The following is a 17687-nucleotide window of genomic DNA, read 5'->3' as shown; positions in this document are numbered from 1 at the left end:
CTATCTGCACTCTATTTTTTTTTTTAGTTCTGTGAAACGTGTACCTCAGTTATTTTCCATTCCTGCTGTTACAAAGCCATCAAACTTGACCTTACTTAGAACTGATTCTACTTACTTACAAAGGTTTGTATTTCATTTTGTGCCTTCTTGTCTCAGGCAGCAAAGGGGTAACAGGACAGGTGTTAATATGCAGCACAAAAACACACAACCCCAGGCTATAAGTTTTTTCTGAGAAAAGGGGAGATGATTGTTAAATGAAGCTCACAGATGTTGTTGGCAGCATTTGCAGCTTTCCAAGAAGGTTCTTGGGGATGCTTCCAGATAAGCTTGTCCTCCAAGGCCCTTGCTCATCCTCCTGCCCTGTCCTGGAGGCCATGGATTTTATCAGCATGTTTGTACTCACAGAAGGTGGAAAATAGCTGAAATTTAAAGCAATTTTGTTGTCTTCCCTGAGGGCTTTTTACGATTGTGTTACTTAGGACCAGTTCTCTTGCCACCAGATGGCACCTAACCCCAGCTACTTGAAAATCTATCTTTTCAACAAGCCCATAGTAGTTATTTCTTTTCTATAAATGTGCACATCTACAAGACCTGTTCAATTCCGTTTATTAAACACTATTAGACATTTTTAGAAATATGAAAAAAGACATCCATCTAAACTTGGGTGTGGCTTAATGATGTGAGGTCACTTAATGCCTAACCTATTCTTCATGTTGCTGTTAAATCACGAAAACATCAGCACTTGAAGATGAGGCCAACTCATTATGTTGTGCTTAAACAGTGTGCAATTAACTTTTTTAACCTGCTGTGTGAGGAAAAGGAGCCATGAATGGTCCAGCAGAATTGGCCAAGGGTTGTCCAAGTGGTGTTGGACAGGAATCTTTTGTGGAGTTGCAGAGGAAGCACTCAAGCAGTATCTGCTTCCTCAAATTTTATTCTCCAGCTCAGAAGAGGGGGAGTAAGATAGAACCTGGCTGAGGCACCACTGCTATTATCTTACATTTCACTTTGGCACAAGACTGTGCCTGTGGTATATGAGAGAAGCAAACGGAAGAAGAATTCCTTCGATCAGCTTTTTGCACCAAAGCTGCCTTTCTGCCATGACTACCAAGCTGGTTATTTTTCTGTTGTATTTGAAATTCAGATCCTGACACACATCACACAATGAAAAATGATGAAAATGGCAGATACAAGCATATGATCCATCACGGATCGCCCTAACAGGTAAAACCAGATGTTCATGCACGGACACTAGTTCTGCATCTCATTTTGCATAAACAATGATGTCTATGAATGTTAGATCCATAAAAGACCATGTTGAGAAGCAATCTCCATTTGTCATTAAGGTTCATCTGGTATGAAATATGAGATTATACAAGTTAAAATATATGTGGTTACAAGTAAAATCTTTATTTAGCTCAAGTGAGAGAGACATGTTACAGTATGCACTGGAAGTACGTATGTAATGAAACCTTAAGACATAAACATTCAACCAAGTAATTCCTAGGATGCAAGGGAAAAAATGACATCACAGAAATTAATTTAACTGTAACACAATAGTGCACTCACAAAGGACTGAATGCTGCCAGCTGCCCTGAATACTTGGAGCTTTTTGCAAAGCGATTAATCTAAACCACTCTCACTGTCCTTGTCATCCCATGCCTCGTGAGAACATCCTTCACTCTCAGCTGGGTACTGTGCTTCTCCATTGCTGCCACTACCTGTTGAAAGCATGAAGGCAAAAGGCAAATTAAAACTCACCAGTGGTCTGTAATACTGGAAAAAGAAATGTAGGGCCCAAGTTTTAAAAAAATATTTAAATAAAACTCTGCAAGAAATCCTGTGTAGAAAAAGAAAAAAATAACATTTTAGTTCCTAATTTATTGGGATTCCCACACAAATAAAAGGAAGAGGTGACTGTTAACTAACCATGGATTGAAAATTTTCTCAACAACAGAGCTGAACAAATGTTTAATATGTATGTGCCAGCCACTGTTTTCCCTGTTATAAATTAGTCCCTGTAAACTTACCATCCTCTTCTGTTGGGCTTGGGTCACCTGGTTGCTTGTAGACTGGTGACAAGAGTAGATTATCCTTGGGCTCAGAGTTAATCTCTTGTATCAAGGGTCTTGAGGGGGTTGTTTGTTGATCTTTGATCTCCTGATATCTTTTGGAATTATCAGGCTGTGTAAAGAAGCTTTCAACAAGGGGTCTTAAGTGCTCCTTTCCATGCTCTTTATGTATCTTACATGCATTTGAAAAGATTGCTGTTGGGACTTCTCCTTCTGAATTCTCAAACATGCTTTTATTGTCTTCCTCTAATGCTGAATCGCTGTCATTTGTCATTTCAGAAATTATTTCAATCTTTGGGTGATATTCCTGCTGTAAAGGTGGAAAATCTAATTAAAAATATATTATTCTAGATGTAAAAGGTGGGTAAATATCTCTTGGACCCACATAACAGCTGTCAGCTTTGACGTGCCATTCTCCCAGAATGCATGGAAAATGTGCTTCAGCCATAGCTCTGCTCTCTGTGGATGAATCTTGGGTTAACTATTCCTCAGGCATTAGTGATGAACTACTAACCATTTGCAAAATGAAGACCTATTTCAGCAATTCAGAAATGTGGGGGCTCAGTTCTGTTACTTTACCTCCAAACAGAGGGACCTGACTAGTATATTCATCTGACATCACTTAAGAACCAAACACCACTCAGAGTGTGACCGTGCTAGCATATCCTCTGTTCCTATTTTCTTTTAATTGGAGGCTTTGTTGCAAAGATATTTTTCAATGCTGTTATTAGTCTGTGACCAAAAGAGTAAATAAATTCCATGCCTTATGGAATGGTTTGGGATGGAGGGGACCTTAAAGCTCATATAGTTCCAACCTCTTGCCATGGGACACTTTCCACTAGACCAGGTTGCTCCAAGCCCTGTCCAACCTGGCCTTGAAACACTGCCAGGGATGGGGCAGCCACAGCTTCTCTGGGCAATCTGTGCCAGCGTTTTACCACAGTGAAGAACTTCTTCCTAATGTCTAATCTAAATCTATCCTCTTTCAGTTCAAAACCCTTTCCCCTTGTCCTACCACTACATGCCCTTATCAAAAGCCTCTCTTCAGGTTTCTTGTAGCCCCTTTAGGCACTGGAAGCTGCTCGAGGGTCTCCCCAGAGCCTTCTCTTCTCCAGGCTGAACAAGCCCAGCTCTCTCAGCCTGTCTCCAGAGCAGAGGTGCTCCAGCCCTCTGAACATGTTTGTGGCCTCCTCTGCATTTGCTGAAGCAGGTTAATGTCCCTCCCCACCTCCCACATCGTGGATTGTACTTATCAAGAGCTGCTGCTTCCTCTGTGCATAAATTTGAACTCCCACCAAGTGCAGTGCTCTGGTTCTGAGGCTCTCCTGCATTTCCATCCTTGTCACATTTGTTTAATCAACTTAAGCAGCCTGTGAGACCATGCAATGTTTTCAGCCATTGCCTCCCTCAAGGACTGAGCAAAGTGCTCTTGGCAATATGGGATTCTCATCTTGCTGACAGCTATCATGAGCTGCAGCAACATTTTAGACTACAGTCTAAACTCAGTTTTAGCACAGTATGGCCCCAGGACAAACACATCAGGTTAAATCCACTTTATATAAAAATTATTGATTTGCCTTACGCTGACTGAAGGAAAAGTTCTCATTAGCTTGGAGGGACATGTAAGAACATGCACTCTGTATTGGCCTCTGTCTCCAACAAGGCAAGTATGAGTTAACATCAGCACAAGAATCAATACTGTGCAGTTCATTTTTGTTGCTCTATTTTTCTTTTTTCTCTTCTGTTTCTGTTTATAGGCTTTTGCCTAGAAGATTATTTTGAGCCCAGCATACTGCTAATGTGGGCATGAACTGCCTCGTATCTGGCTAGCATGCAGTGGAGCCAAAAAGTTTCAATTTCTCTGTGTTTTCAGTTGAAAAGACTGATTTTATTCAGTTGTAGGCATTTTGTTCTAGCCGTTCAGTACTTTGCAGCGTATTAGTATTGTAAAGTATATTTTAAGAGTCATTTTCGTAAAACCACTACATACTGCTAAGAAATTAATCTTAGAATTAAGCTAAGAAATTAAACAACTGCATTACTTGATCTTAGGTGTTCATTCTTCTATTTTTGTAATACAATAATATAAAACCTTAAATTAAGAAACTATTTATAAGTGGATAGAGAAGATCTTCTGAAACATCCCTTTTAGTTTATAAATGCATGACTGATTGCATCTCCCAGAGCCATTTCACAACTGAGATTGTCCTCATTTTGCAAGACAATTTGTAAATGTGTTTAGGGAAGCTCCATCACTGGAATGAATAAAAATCTTACCTTTTGAACAAAGCTTTCCTCTTCTGGGGGAAATTCATTTACATCAGTGTCTTCTAAATCAGGCAATTCCTGAAAACAATCATGAGATTATTGGTCAGTGGGAAAAGCTACTGTAACCAATAAAACCTCTCTCTCATGAGGAATGTTCTTCAAAGCCATGCTTTTCTGGGTAAGAATTCAGCCAGCAATACCACACTGTCATTTTCTCCAATGTGACGGTTTCCTCTGTTAAACACTTGTGGGAAAAGGAAAATTCATGTCTCCAGAAATAGCAGATGGGAAGGAAATAACTTTAATGTCAGCCTGAGTGCTGTTTTCTACTGTGCTGTGTGATCATGAAGGAGAAAAGGATAAACAGCAAAGCATTAAAAGGATTTTAAAAGCAAGCATGGTTTACATTTATTAGCTGTTTCATAGCTATTCAACAGACTTCACCTCAGCTGCAACTCACGTTTATGGACAACGATCTGCAGTCTTAACTCTTGTTAACCTAAATACATCCAATAACACGATATTTTACTGTGAATGCTTCATAATTAGGGATACAGAACTGCAAGCTTCCCGAGAACTGAGATGCGCAGCAACAGGAGCTTGCTTCTGCTTGACAGAGGGATGTCGCAGAAGCATAGAATAGTTAGGGTTGGAAAAGACCTTAAGATCACCTAGTTCCAACCCCCTCTGCCATGGGCAGGGACACCTCCCACTAAAACATGTCACCCAAGGCTCTGTCCAACCTGGCCTTGAACACTGCCGGGGATGGAGCACTCACAACTTCCCTGGGCAACCCATTCCAGTGCCTCACCACCCTAACAGTAAAGAATTTCTTCCTTATTTCCAATCTAATAACCACCACATTACAAATCCTCCTCCACTCTTCTCCCTTATATTACTATTGAGACCATCTACTGACTCCAGGAGATCAGTAAAGACAATGGAGGTACACCAGAGCTTCTCACGAGTATCATCTTCACAGCCATTCCCTGCCATGTCAGCGCTAAGTCTCTGGAAAATCTGCATAGCGTAAGTATTGGAGGTTGTTGCAAGAAGCTCTTTCCATTACTAAACATCAGTTGAAGAACAAAGTAGCACAGAACATGAAATGTGTATTTGTGTGTGATTTTACTTTCTTTTTGTGTAAAATCACAATAGTCGTACTTTTTATGTGTCAGAAGAAACCCCATGCATGTTTGTTGAAGTGTTCCTTTTACACCATGTTAAAGTTTGTGCAAAGGAGCTTGCTATGGTGCCATATAGCACCAAGAAAAAAAACAAACAATGAATCTATGAAATCTTTACATTTTGGGTACCTACAGTACTGTTATTTCTTTAAAGCTTTTATGTCAGCCCCTGCAAGATCTGCTTACAAAAATAATATTGTATATACTTCAAATTGCTGCCAATTCTCTCCACTGTCCTTGTTAAACCTGTTATTAAAACCAGTCAAATGGAAGGATACAGCAGTAAGCCCTCTACTGGAGCAGTGGGTAGAGCCCTTTGATAACAGGATGGCTTTTTTTTTTTTTTTCCTGGGGAAGATACAAGAGGCTTTTCTAAAACATTCCATCAAGAATTTAGTTAAGGGTGGCAGTATAAAGGATCAAAGAGCATATTAAGTGGTCTGGGAAATCCTAAACTCAGAGGTTTGTTATTGCTAGTAATGTCATAATCTGACATGGTCAGTTTAGCAGCAGTGTTATAATTACGACATATTGAATAATTCTTCTTTGAAGTGAGATTGTATTTTTCAGTGGCATCCATGTCCTCTCATGGTTAAATGTGGTTGAACATGTTTAAATGTTTGCATCATCAGATAGACATCTTAGATAATAAAAGATCATATTATAAATGTCAGTTGCTTATTATATACCTAATACACATTCTGCTTTTCTTAGAAACATACTTAAAAGTTATATTTTAAGAAGTAATTTATAATATCTAATACTGCTAGCTAACATTGACAGTGTGGCTATTTCTTCATTATGCTTTTTCTGCGACAGTTCACATTTTCAACCTTATGTTTCATTTGAGTTTTGCCTAAGAGGAGGCATGTATCTACTAGATTCCTTTTGTTGTGAGTTCTATTTTTTAAATGAGAACCTTCATGAACTTCTCCAGAAAAATCAGAGATAGAAGGTCAGCTGCAGGTGATTTATAGCCAAAGGACAAAATAAACTTTGGAAGTGGTGGTAATGTTTTTACACATGCTATGCTGGAGAGGGTGAGTAGGGATACTACAACTTTCATTTGTTGTTTTGTTTTGTTTTGTTTTGTTTTTTTAATTTTCCTTCTACTTTTCTTACCAGTGGACCTTTCTTAGAAACCTGGCCATACAGTTTTATTAGCCAGGATGTTACAAGAATTAATTTGGGAGCAGGCAATAATGAAATATGAACTTCTCAAAATCTGAATCTAATACATACATCAAGACAAAGTTTCTCCAGTGTATCCAGTTTGGTTTGTTCAGTTTCAGCATATTGATCCCGTTCAGGAAGTATGGCCTTTCCAGTAGCTGCCTTCTCTCTTGGTAGATCTAAAGAATAAACAATACTCAGTTGCAGAGAACTGACTGAATAAAAGACTGTCTGTATTGCAACAGCAAGCACTGAAAAATCAGATCGCTGGGGACCTGACTACCACTGCAGAATTCACAGCTGTCTTACATCATACATGCACTGTCTTACATCATACACCTGGTCTCCCTTCTTATATTGTATAAATTAATGTTAGCATTTTGCAATAATGTATTCCACATGTCTGAAAAAGGGTGCTTCCATGTGTGAAGGAACAAAACCACCTCTAGAGTGATGTCCAGCTTCTGTGGCATATTTATTCCTGCTTTATATAGCAGAAATTCCACATGTCTGAAAAAGGGTGCTTCCATGTGTGAAGGAACAAAACCACCTCTAGAGTGATGTCCAGCTTCTGTGGCATATTTATTCCTGCTTTATATAGCAGAAATTGCAGGCTGAGCCCTGGGAAATTTCTGTTGTTGCAAAGGGTATTTTATCCAGTATTACTTAATTGTCACCTAATTACTGTGGAAATCTAGTGGGATGTTCCTATCTATAAGTCAGCTGGATTGAATCACAGCAGAGGCAGTGTTAAGAGTTTGGCTCATCATCTCTGCATCCTCAGTTTTGTTTGATTCTTCACCATGTACATTACCACCTGTCTCCTTGTTGAAGTTTGGGCATTTGTTACAGTTTGATTCCTGTGCATCCTCTTGAATTCTAGCAGATGTGAAACCTGTGTTATCTCTTCCATTTTGTAAAAGTGTTATCACTTCCTCATGACCATCAAAACTTTCATTTCTAAATTTGTCAGTCTTCTCTTGAGTTTCTTCCTTTTCTGATATATTTGAAGTCTCCAGTGTATTAGAATTGCCATCTTTGTTATCTGAATTTTCAGGTGCCCCTAAAAAAGAAACAAGTTCATTAAAACTGCCGAGTTAATCTACCATTACTCATTCTAAATATCCAGACTTTACTAGATAGTCTCAATGGTCTGGCCTAAAATATGCATCAAAAGCTCCTACTTGGTTTGAGCAGTTATTCATGGATCAGCAATCTTCATAGAGAAAACACTACAGTAAAGAATTGCCTTGTATCTGTAGTTGACTTTGAAAAGGCTCACAAGTGACTATGTACTTAAATATATGCTTGAGCAATAAGATGGATTGATCAGTGACAGATGTTGAAGTTATCCTCCCCTTTACGCAACCTGCCTGCTTGCAGAAAAAGTTTCACTTGTTGGTCAACTATGTTTGACTTCAGAGCCTGTGAAACGCAAAAAAACGTATCAGATGATAGATAAACACTTCTCTATGCTGCAGTACTGTCTTCTTGTTTGGCTTCAGTCCTCTTTATTCTGAAACGTGTACTTCTCTATAAAGGTTAGGTTGGAACCTGACCTATTATGGGTTGTAAAATGTTTTCCTCCTTGAGTAATGTGACAGGAGAATTCGTGGCATAAAAAATGACACTAAGTAAGTGAAGCAAATTATTAATAACCTTCCTCTTCCTATGCTTTTATTAGCACTGCTGTAGGCTCTAGGCTGAAGCTCTCACTGCTTGCAAAGGCAGGACTGGAGAGCTGTCTGGATGGGGACTGATGAGGCAGTTGTCACCAGGTATTACTGGAGCCCACAGGCCTGTTGAAGACAGCACTGTTCTGCATCTTGGGGAAAGATTGCTCTTGGTGTGTAACTGCCCATGAATGCCTGCTGGAACCATTAGGGCACTTACTAGCACATGGTTGCTTCAGTGAAGAGCACAAGAGCTTGAAACACTGGGACATGAAGTGATTTGTTGATTTTCTGTTTCATCAGCAGTGAAAAAGGTGATGATTGCTTAATGATGGTTGTAGTTAATCTAAGATGCACCAAGATAAAGTACTTCATATTGGAAAAGAAGATTCATAAATATATTCAAAACATTGCATCAGCCTGCTTCTGAACTTTTAGGAACTGTTCCGTTCCTATATTTGAATTATTTGAAACATTCAAATTGAAGCAGACACAAACATGTTCCAAAATAGTAATCACAAACCTTCTAGGATGTCTGTTATGTCTCCATTTCCAGATTTAGCACTTGCCTCTTTTTCTTCCATATACTTTCTTCTTTTCTTTTTGTCTGCTTTCCACCTGATTGCTGCTAAAGCATCAATGCTATCTTGGATTTTTTTTCTCTCTCTGGTTTCCCATTTTTCCCTTTCTGCTTTCTCAGCTTCCAGACCTCCAACAGCCCAGGCTTCTGCACAGGCTCTAATGAAAACACAAAAGCCTAACTATAATATAGCTATAAAAGCCCATCTTTATAAATGAGACATATCTCTTATCTTGTATGTGGAACTGCAACAAAAGAACCAAAGATATCCAAATGCTGGTGACTGCACAACCAGAGATCTGCCAGGAGTGCTGAACTCTGCTTTTCCAAATACCTGTTCCATTTCTGCAGAAATGAGGATTTGCCTTTGATCTACAGACGTGGTGTAAAACAATTCTGTTCAAAAATTAATTATCTTGTGAAAAAATTTTTGTTTGCTTGTTTGTTTGTTTTCTAGGTATGTTAGACTTAGAACTCTGTAATACAACACCCTTCCACCCTTCATAGATTATATTGGTCAGACTTCCTTTACTTCCCTGACAATACTGGCAAAAACTGGAGAAGTGATCATCAGCATTTGAACTTTATTGCTGTGTAAAGAAGATGGCTCTGTTTCTTACCTATCTTTTGGGAAAACTGGTCTGTCATCCAGATACGTTAGTTGTTTTAGTCTAACAGTAAGTGTTTTTCTATAATTAGCAATGTTCTTTATCACTTGGTTTCCCATCAAATTCAGCACATGCTGGAGAAACAAGGGAAACTATTTTTAAAGTCAAGTTGCAAAAAAACTCACTCTAGATACGCACTTCCCCTATCATTTTAAAAATAAGAGGTGAATAAAACATCTTGGGTGTTACAGGTAACCTACAAAACCCCAAGTAATATTTAATAACATTTCTTTTAGACCAGTACCTATTGTGAACTGGCCTACCCAATGAAACCTTTTAATGGCATTCAGCTATATACACGATACAAACTTTCAGCTAGATTTGGCTTACCAAATTAGGCACAGTCTCCAGAACAGTTATAATAGCTGGATCACTTAGATTGTTGTGGGAAAGATCAAGAACAGAAATACTTGGGCATTCTTGCAAGTGCTGTATGTCTTCCACTGTTTCTAATTTGTTGTGAGCAATCTGCAGAGTCTGCAGGACCTTCAGACAAGCTGTCAGAGAAAAACAGAACAGTGAAAAGAAAGGTGAGAGCCATTACTTCAAGGAAGGTTTTCTGGAGCAAGTAGAAAACTGCATTGTCAAAATCATAGAATCACAGAATGGTTTGGGTTGAAAAGGACCTTAAAGCTCATCCAGTTTCAACTGCCTGCCACAGGCAGGGACATCTTTCACTAGGCCAGGTTTGCTCAAAGACACATCAAAATAATTGTTTATATTGAATTGGGAGGTTTCTTTTCTAAATTCGTTATTCTGCTATATGCACTTTCTGGCTATGCCTTCAAAGCTGCTTTCTTCACCCCCAAAAAACCAGTTATTTGGTTTTAGGGGAGTGGTTGTTTTTAATTTGCATTTCAAAATAGTCAGTTACACAACAGCAACAGCTTCTGTTTCAAATCACTCCCAATGTACACAAATGATAATGTAGAGGAATTATTATTTATTTTCTATTGAAGATGGAATACATCCTTTAACAGGATAAAAGATGTAAAATATTTGGTAATGATGTCTGCAGCTGTCAAAGCACACCTTAACCATAAAGTAAGTAATGAAAACTGGATTGCCAGCCTGTCTGCAAAACCTAAGTACTGAGATAGTATTAAGAAGTGAGAAAAAAACTACTCAATTATCCTAAGTATCCATGTGTAAGTAACTATTACATCGTTTTTGTTTTGTCATCTATTAAAATTGCAACATACATAGATTTGACTCTCCAATAGAAGCCTTGTGGACTTTGGTATTGCTCAAAATTTTAACAGAAATAAAAAAAACCTTGAAACTAGTGCCACTAATAATAGCTTAGCTTAGTCAAAGCTTAGAAATATGGGCTCATTATAGGTTAAAACATGTTGTTCCAACGGTTCTTACAGAGATTCTCAATGGTCTTGATGTAGTTGTTACTGACATTGAGGGAATCCAACTTTTGTAAGGGTTCAAGGTTTTCAATTTTCTTAATTAGATTGAGTTGTAGGTAGAGGCAACGCAACTCTGTCTGAGCCTCCAAGTTCTCAATTTTTGTTATGCCATTGCATTCCAGCCATAAACACTTCAACCCAGTATACTCCTCAAGATTCTCCAGGCGGTCAAATCCTGCAGGAAAAGATGTTTCAAAATTAAATGGCACTGACCAAAACCAAGTCTTTGGAAGAGTAAATTTCATTAAACGAATGCTGCTGAAACAGTCTGCAAGAACACTTGTACTCAAGCTGCTGCCAGTATTTCCACTGAATTAATTGGTACAGTACATGGCCCATAAAAGGCAAAAACATATATGTATGTATTGTTGTCTGTATCTCATGCAGTCCTTTAGGTGCTCAAATAATCCTGAGAAAATAGCAAAACCAGGGCCAAATGTAGAAGGTAGATTTATTATGTCCTATTTATTTAAAACAATTATGCTAAGCTGAACCAGCTAACCCATCATGCAAAAACCTACTGCAAAATGACAAGAAGATGGTCCATGTTCATCCTAGCAACTTCTTCTTTCAGTTGCATCTAAGAACGTGTAGCAAGTTTTTACTGTAACTTTGTTCCACACCTTTTTTATTTGGTAGTAATAAGGTTCCCAAAGCTGGAAAACAGTTTCTTTGTACTAACACATTTAAGAAGAAATATATGTCTTTTCCTCTAAATGCAATCCAGACCAGTATTTTAAGATATTTCTCAGAGGCTACTGGGTTTTCTGGGAAAAAAAAGAGTGCTCCTTGACTCCTACTGATCCTTTGATGACTCTACAAAGTGAACTAGGACAATTAGATCTATAATGAGTTCACTTTTCTACCTTCATCCTGACTGACTTTGTTTCACAATTTCATTATTACATAAAATTAAAATATGTTTCTAATTTAAAAGAACTATTAGATACCTTACTTGAATAAGCCATAAAACAGATACTCTGCTAAAATGCTATGTAAGTCTAATTGGTCGTGTCCACATCTTACCTTTATAATGCAAGTAAAGAGTGTCATTTAAGTATGGGGTCACGTAGAATTTCTGCTGTTTACAGATGTCTTGCAGAACCTTTTTTGTCATTCTAAAATAAGGGAAGAAGAAGCAAAACAAAACAACAACAACAAAAATGTATTTCAGTGCATATTCTGTAATCTCTGCGTTTTTACCAGATAGCAGTGCAATACAACTAATCATTCTTTTGTGCATGAAAAATAGCTTCAGCTTTCAAGGCTATACTTCAAATAAAAAAAGCAGTAGTTTTCTTTAGAGTGGCTTTCCATTTCTACCTGTCGGAAGTGAGTTACCATGCTCTTCCACTAAAAACCAGAGTGTATGTAGGGAATGGGTAAGGAATGAGAAAGTCCATCTTCTTGGAAAAAGTCAGCATGATTCTATGTTGTATTCTGGTTCTTTCCTCTCCAATTCTTTCCCCCATTCCTTGCGGCTTCGGCGCAGGACCTTTGCTGGCAAAATGCAACATCCATAGGTATCAACCTAACATTTTAATGAAATGCTGACTCTGAAATAGCACTCAAGGCAGTTTTAATATACAACTGTGATGGCTAGGAATGCTGTAGTAAGAAAAATAATCATACCTGTTCAACTGTAATTGCTTAGTATTCAGCTCCACTGCTTTTGGGATTCATGTAAGTAAGAAGGATGCTGTGGACTTCAGCTGAACAGTACAGGGGCAGAGGACTTGGTAAGAGAAATTGGCCAGAAAGCTACAGTGTGAAACAGTGGAGGCTGCAAGGGCAAAGCACTTGGGCTAGCAGGCAACAGCAGCCAGACAAGGCCAAAGCTGCACATGGCAGTCAGCAGGACAGCAAAACCCCAAAGGGTAAGTACGTGGGTCGCCTTAAAACTGTTAAAACAGGAACAGATGGCAGTGAAGAGTGGCAGAAGGGATGAGTTATGCCATTATCTGGGGACCCTGTGCTAGACAGCACTGGATCAACAGTTTCATAGAGCTGGTGGTCCCCTAGCATGGACTTTGCAAAGAGTGACAGGACACTCTTTTGGGAGGCAAGCTGTCCAGGGCTACATAAAATTTAGTAACATTATAGAAAAGCAACTTGGGATCCATACTGAAAACACCTAGCAAAAACAGTCCAAAGCAGAAAATACCTGTATCTTCTTGCTCAGAAAGATTAAGTTCTATAAAACAAAATTCCTGAATAAAACTTCTATTAGATCTCTCTCACTTCAAGAAGTATTACAAGAGTACAATGTTAAATAGTCCAAAATTATTTTCCACTCCTAAATTCTTTATTAACAAAATGCACTTTGCATTTGTAGTTATAAGCATTTGTAGGCCTAAGGTCTGTCACAGTAAGATCTTCTTGGCATGAAGATATTTTCAAAATAATAAAAAAACCTTGAGTAAATGCAGTGAATTTAAACCTTTTGTAATGATTTTGCTTTTAGATATATTTACTTACTAAATTAAAAATCTCAGTATTGCTTAAGAACAAACCTGTAATACAGTCAACTAGTCAATTGAGCTCCTGGGGCAATATAAAATATGAATGGCAGCCCGTAACAGCCCTGTAAGCCAAACATGCCTGACATAAATCTCTGAAGGAATGAAAGATTTATAAACCTTGAGCACAGTCTTTAAATATATAATGTTTCCTTGTATTGTCAGCACAGGTAGATTGTTGTATGCTAGCTACTTGCAGTATATCCCACTATTTTTCATTGTGCTATCTGAGGTAGTATTTAATTAAATGATTAACATTCTCATGGAATTTATAGGATCACAAAAGGTGTTTCTTCAAAACACTAATTATCTCATGTGCAGTCACTGCTCTCTACTGCCATTCTTCATAAAAACTTAATTCTGAAGTGTGCTAGGCTATCAGCCCAGGTTAACCAAGTTTTCTCTGTAAGTCCAGTCTATTCTACCTTCTGATAACTCAGTGAGTCTTTCCCTTGGCTTTAAAAGACTGTTAACTGTCTCTAATAGAAAGATGCCCTAAAGTTAGCATCAATATAAACTTGGGAGTTTCACAAGCAAGTAAGCAGATATACCTGTTAGAGAGCAGTGTAGGGGAGAGGGACCTGGGGGTCCTAGTAGACGACAGGATGACCATGAGCCAACACTGTGCCCTTGTGGCCAAGAAGGCCAATGGCATCCTGGGGTGTATTAGAAGGGGGGTGGTTAGTAGGTCGAGGGAGGTCCTCCTTCCCCTCTACTCTGCCCTGGTGAGACCGCATCTGGAATATTGTGTCCAGTTCTGGGCCCCACAGTTCAAGAAGGACAGGGACCTGCTGGAGAGAGTCTAGCACAGGGCAACTAAGATGATTAAGGGAGTGGAGCATCTCCCTTATGAGGAAAGACTGAGGGAGCTGGGTCTCTATAGTTTGGAGAAGAGGAGACTGAGGGGTGACCTTATTAGTGTCTATAAATATATAAAGGGGGAGTGTCACGAGGATGGAGCCAGGCTCTACTCAGTGGCAAACAATGAGAGGACGAGGGGTAATGGGTGCAAACTGGAACACAAAAGGTTCCACTTAAACTTGAGAAGAAACTTCTTCTCAGTGAGGGTGACGGAACACTGGAACAGGCTGCCCAGGGAGGTTGTGGAGTCTCCTTCCCTGGAGACATTCAAAACTCGCCTGGACACATTCCTGTGTAACATTATCTAGGTGTTCCTGCTCCGGCAGGGGGATTGGACTAGATGATCTTTTGAGGTCCCTTCCAGTCTCTGGCATACTGTGATATTGTGATAAGAACTGAGAGTAGATCTTCACTGTTCCTTATATACCACTCCATAACTAGCCCATGTGACCAGACTTTCAACAATGTAATTAAATAGTACCAAATGTTGGGTTTAATTTTAATAGTTGCTTGGAATGTGCTTCATCAGAGGTAACAGGAGAATAATCCCATTTCACAAGTATTAATAAAGAGCCATTGCAGCACATCCTGGCTTAGAGTGGACCACAATTAGAGCCAAAGCTTACAAAGGAGACATGTGTCTTATTGTCAACCATTTGAGGTACTTCTGGATTTCCTCTACTAAAAATTATCTTGACAACTGTAATATCTACATTGTGATGAATTAATACAACACATTATCTGATTCAATGCTGAGAAATAGTCAAGTCTATTGAAAAATTACTCCCAAAGGAGTTTGTGAAGTTTTCTCCAGAACTATTGAGCAGACTACATAGTCTACTTAAATGTAGTTTTGGTACTGTGGCCATAAAAAAAAAAACAAAACAACAACAAAAAAACCAAAACAAAATAAAACCAAGAGCTGTACAGATGCTGGAAACAGCACTGATTTCTGATTTATCAACTATTCTCATCTTTAAAATTGTTCCCCTGAATTAAGGTTAATATAAAGAACAGCGAAACTCCCACTGACTCCAGTGATGCCAGGATGAACACAAAAAACTTCTGCAACAAATGTATTACCTTAGACAGCCCCTCTTTTCTTCTGTCCTTTGATGGAATAAGCTGGTGACAGCTTTGTGATCACCATCTGATTTTTGCTCATTCTGTTGATCTGCTCTGGACATCCAGTTTATGGCTTTCTCTTGAGTTTTAACATCTTTGTGAGCAAGAAAACGAGTTGCAGTTTAATAGCGTGAGTGGGGAAAAAATGTCATGTTGCTAATTACTTTAAAGAAATATTGAAGAGTAATTTAATATGAACTTCAAGAAAAGAGGTGTTATAACCAAGATTTTTGCTGACAGGTTTAATGAACAGAAGCTTAACTTTTTAGATGGCAAAGGAAAATAAGTAGTGCCAAAATAAACTGTTGAAATCTCCATTTTATATTTTATTAGGTCTGGAAGTCACTAGTCATATGATTATTATAACATACAGTGAAGTAAAGTACTGGCACCTGTGTTCTTATGGTTTTAGACATCTACTATATGCTACATTTAATTAGCAATAATTTGAGTTTAATGAGACTGCTAACTTTGCATGTAAAGAGGCCACAGTAATAGTGTATCTGAGTCATCACAAGCACTGTTAGTCTAGCTCTTCCACAAATTCACCCTTTTGTACTCTGTGGAGGTTGTCTCCAGTGCTACTGGAGACAACTCATTCGAGCTGTCTTTAGATTGACATTGATTAATTGCATTTTCAATACTCTTCAGAATCTTGCTCTTCACCTTCTAGTTGCACTTATAGTCCATACACTTAAAAAGAGACAGTGCAAACAAGACGATTGTGCCAGCTCACTTAAATATGATTGTAATTAAAACATTTAGAGGTCAGACTGGTTGTATAATTGCAACACAGGGAAAGGTATCCCTCCAGCAAGAGAAAAGTAAAGCAACAGAACATGAAAAAAAAAAACAAAAACAAAGGAAAAAAAAAGGCATAAGAAGATAGCAATTGAATAAGCCTCAGTTATGGCAAGATTTTCAGTGGCTTTACTGAGGGAAAGAATAAACTCATATTGCATCCGGGTGAGTACTGACAAACTTGATGTCTAGGCTTTATGTTCACTAATGTTCCCTAAATTAGTCCTAGCAAGCCAGCTGAACAGGCTCACCTGTATGGACAGAACTGCCTTCATTTTCTGTGTGGGTAGCTTCATTGTTGGTGTCATTCAGAGATTCCCCTGACAACTCTTGCGCAGTCACCTCCCTTCCATGGCCTTTGTCTGAGTCTCCAAATTGTGATTGCATTTTAAGATATGTGATTTAGATCAGCCAAGTCACTATTTGATTTACTATCCAACTTTCCCAGACAAAACGTCTAAAGGTTTTAGAAGGAGAACCTGTTACAGATAAGACCATTATGAGTAAATTATGAAGCCTGCATGGAACGGATAACCTAGGTCTAGTCATTGTGAAGATACCAAAATGCAGGGAGAGTTTATGCTCAGAGCAGGGAGGAAGACGGCTGAGAAGCCTTCCAAAGTAGAGTAAGTCAACTCTTCCCTTTCAAAGCCGTAGAGCTGAGGATGCAGTGATGGTGCTCAGCCTGCTCCTGCGAGATGGCTGCTTCCCGCCCTACCACAACCCGGGTAGGCTCCTGCGGCATTTTCATTTCCTCACAAGGACGGCAGATGCAGCAACATTTCCCCTCAGCACTTTTTGCTGCTATAGCCCTCTAGAGCTCTCTAGACAAGAGTTCTGCCCTAAAGCGCAATGCTATATTGCCCATTAAACCTCCAGCTCCCTTTACCTGACCCCAGACCCGGCAGACCCGGGCAAGGCTGGGCCGAGCGCTCGGACCCGGACCCGGACCCGGAGCAGCACTCCCCGCCGTATCCCCCAGACAATAGGAGATGTAAACAGCGACGGAGGTGACGGTTCACCGCAGCCCCAGATACAGCTCCTGAGGCGCATGCAGCCAGATCCCCACCTCAGTCTCCCTAACAGCCGCTGTCGCCATGGCGACTCAGCGCGCAGACCCACAAGGCCACTCGGCCGCTCCCAGCTGCCCCGCGCAGCGGTGCCGGGGGCGGCGGGAGTACGGCACCGCGGAAGGGCCGGGCACGGCCCCGCGGGTGAGTCTGCCTGGGCCGGTAACAGCCCCGGGAGGGTGGCGGGTTCCTCCCCATGGGCCGTGGCTGGGGGGTGGTTTGCCTCCGTGACAGCCGGGCCTGGGCCGGGGTTGAGGCGGATGCTGAGGCGC

General features: G+C 39.7%; 1 protein-coding gene across 5 annotated transcripts; it reads right to left on the bottom strand.

The window, feature by feature from the left end:
* Nucleotides 1-1387: 1387 nt before the first annotated feature.
* Nucleotides 1388-17096, bottom strand: DNAAF1 (dynein axonemal assembly factor 1). Of its 5 annotated transcripts, none has more exons than XM_062609193.1 (12): nucleotides 16597-17096; nucleotides 15503-15638; nucleotides 12066-12157; nucleotides 10993-11214; nucleotides 9952-10118; nucleotides 9574-9695; nucleotides 8897-9111; nucleotides 7503-7745; nucleotides 6770-6879; nucleotides 4350-4418; nucleotides 2027-2382; nucleotides 1388-1717 (listed from the first exon to the last, which is right to left on the bottom strand). In XM_062609193.1, exons 1-12 carry the CDS (start codon nucleotides 16730-16732, stop codon nucleotides 1624-1626), a joined length of 1962 nt encoding a protein of 653 aa, XP_062465177.1. In that variant the 5' UTR covers nucleotides 16733-17096; the 3' UTR covers nucleotides 1388-1623. The 5 variants fall into 5 exon arrangements, with proteins under 5 accessions (XP_062465177.1, XP_062465174.1, XP_062465176.1 ...); XM_062609190.1 differs by having other exon boundaries at nucleotides 2027-2379; nucleotides 7503-7763; nucleotides 16597-17093; XM_062609192.1 differs by having other exon boundaries at nucleotides 7518-7763; nucleotides 16597-17093.
* Between the last annotated feature and the right edge of the window lie 591 nt (nucleotides 17097-17687).

This window comes from Pezoporus occidentalis, unplaced genomic scaffold (genome assembly GCF_034315485.1).
Source record: "Pezoporus occidentalis ecotype Australia unplaced genomic scaffold, CSIRO_AGI_Poc_V1 ctg135, whole genome shotgun sequence".
In the NCBI taxonomy this organism is placed as follows: domain Eukaryota; kingdom Metazoa; phylum Chordata; class Aves; order Psittaciformes; family Psittacidae; genus Pezoporus; species Pezoporus occidentalis.
Note: the sequence above shows the minus strand (reverse complement) of the source record. Positions and strands in the feature narration are given on the sequence as shown.

Bases quoted from the DNA above. Each gene is read 5' to 3' on its own strand.
- DNAAF1 (XM_062609189.1), bottom strand. From the start codon at position 16,732: ATGCAATCACAATTTGGAGACTCAGACAAAGGCCATGGAAGGGAGGTG. The intron at 11,215-12,065 runs GTAAGATGTGGA...CTTTTCCTGCAG, and splicing joins TCTTTACTTGCATTATAAAG to GATTTGACCGCCTGGAGAAT. The intron at 10,119-10,992 runs GTAAGAACCGTT...TTTCTCTGACAG, and splicing joins CAAGACCATTGAGAATCTCT to CTTGTCTGAAGGTCCTGCAG.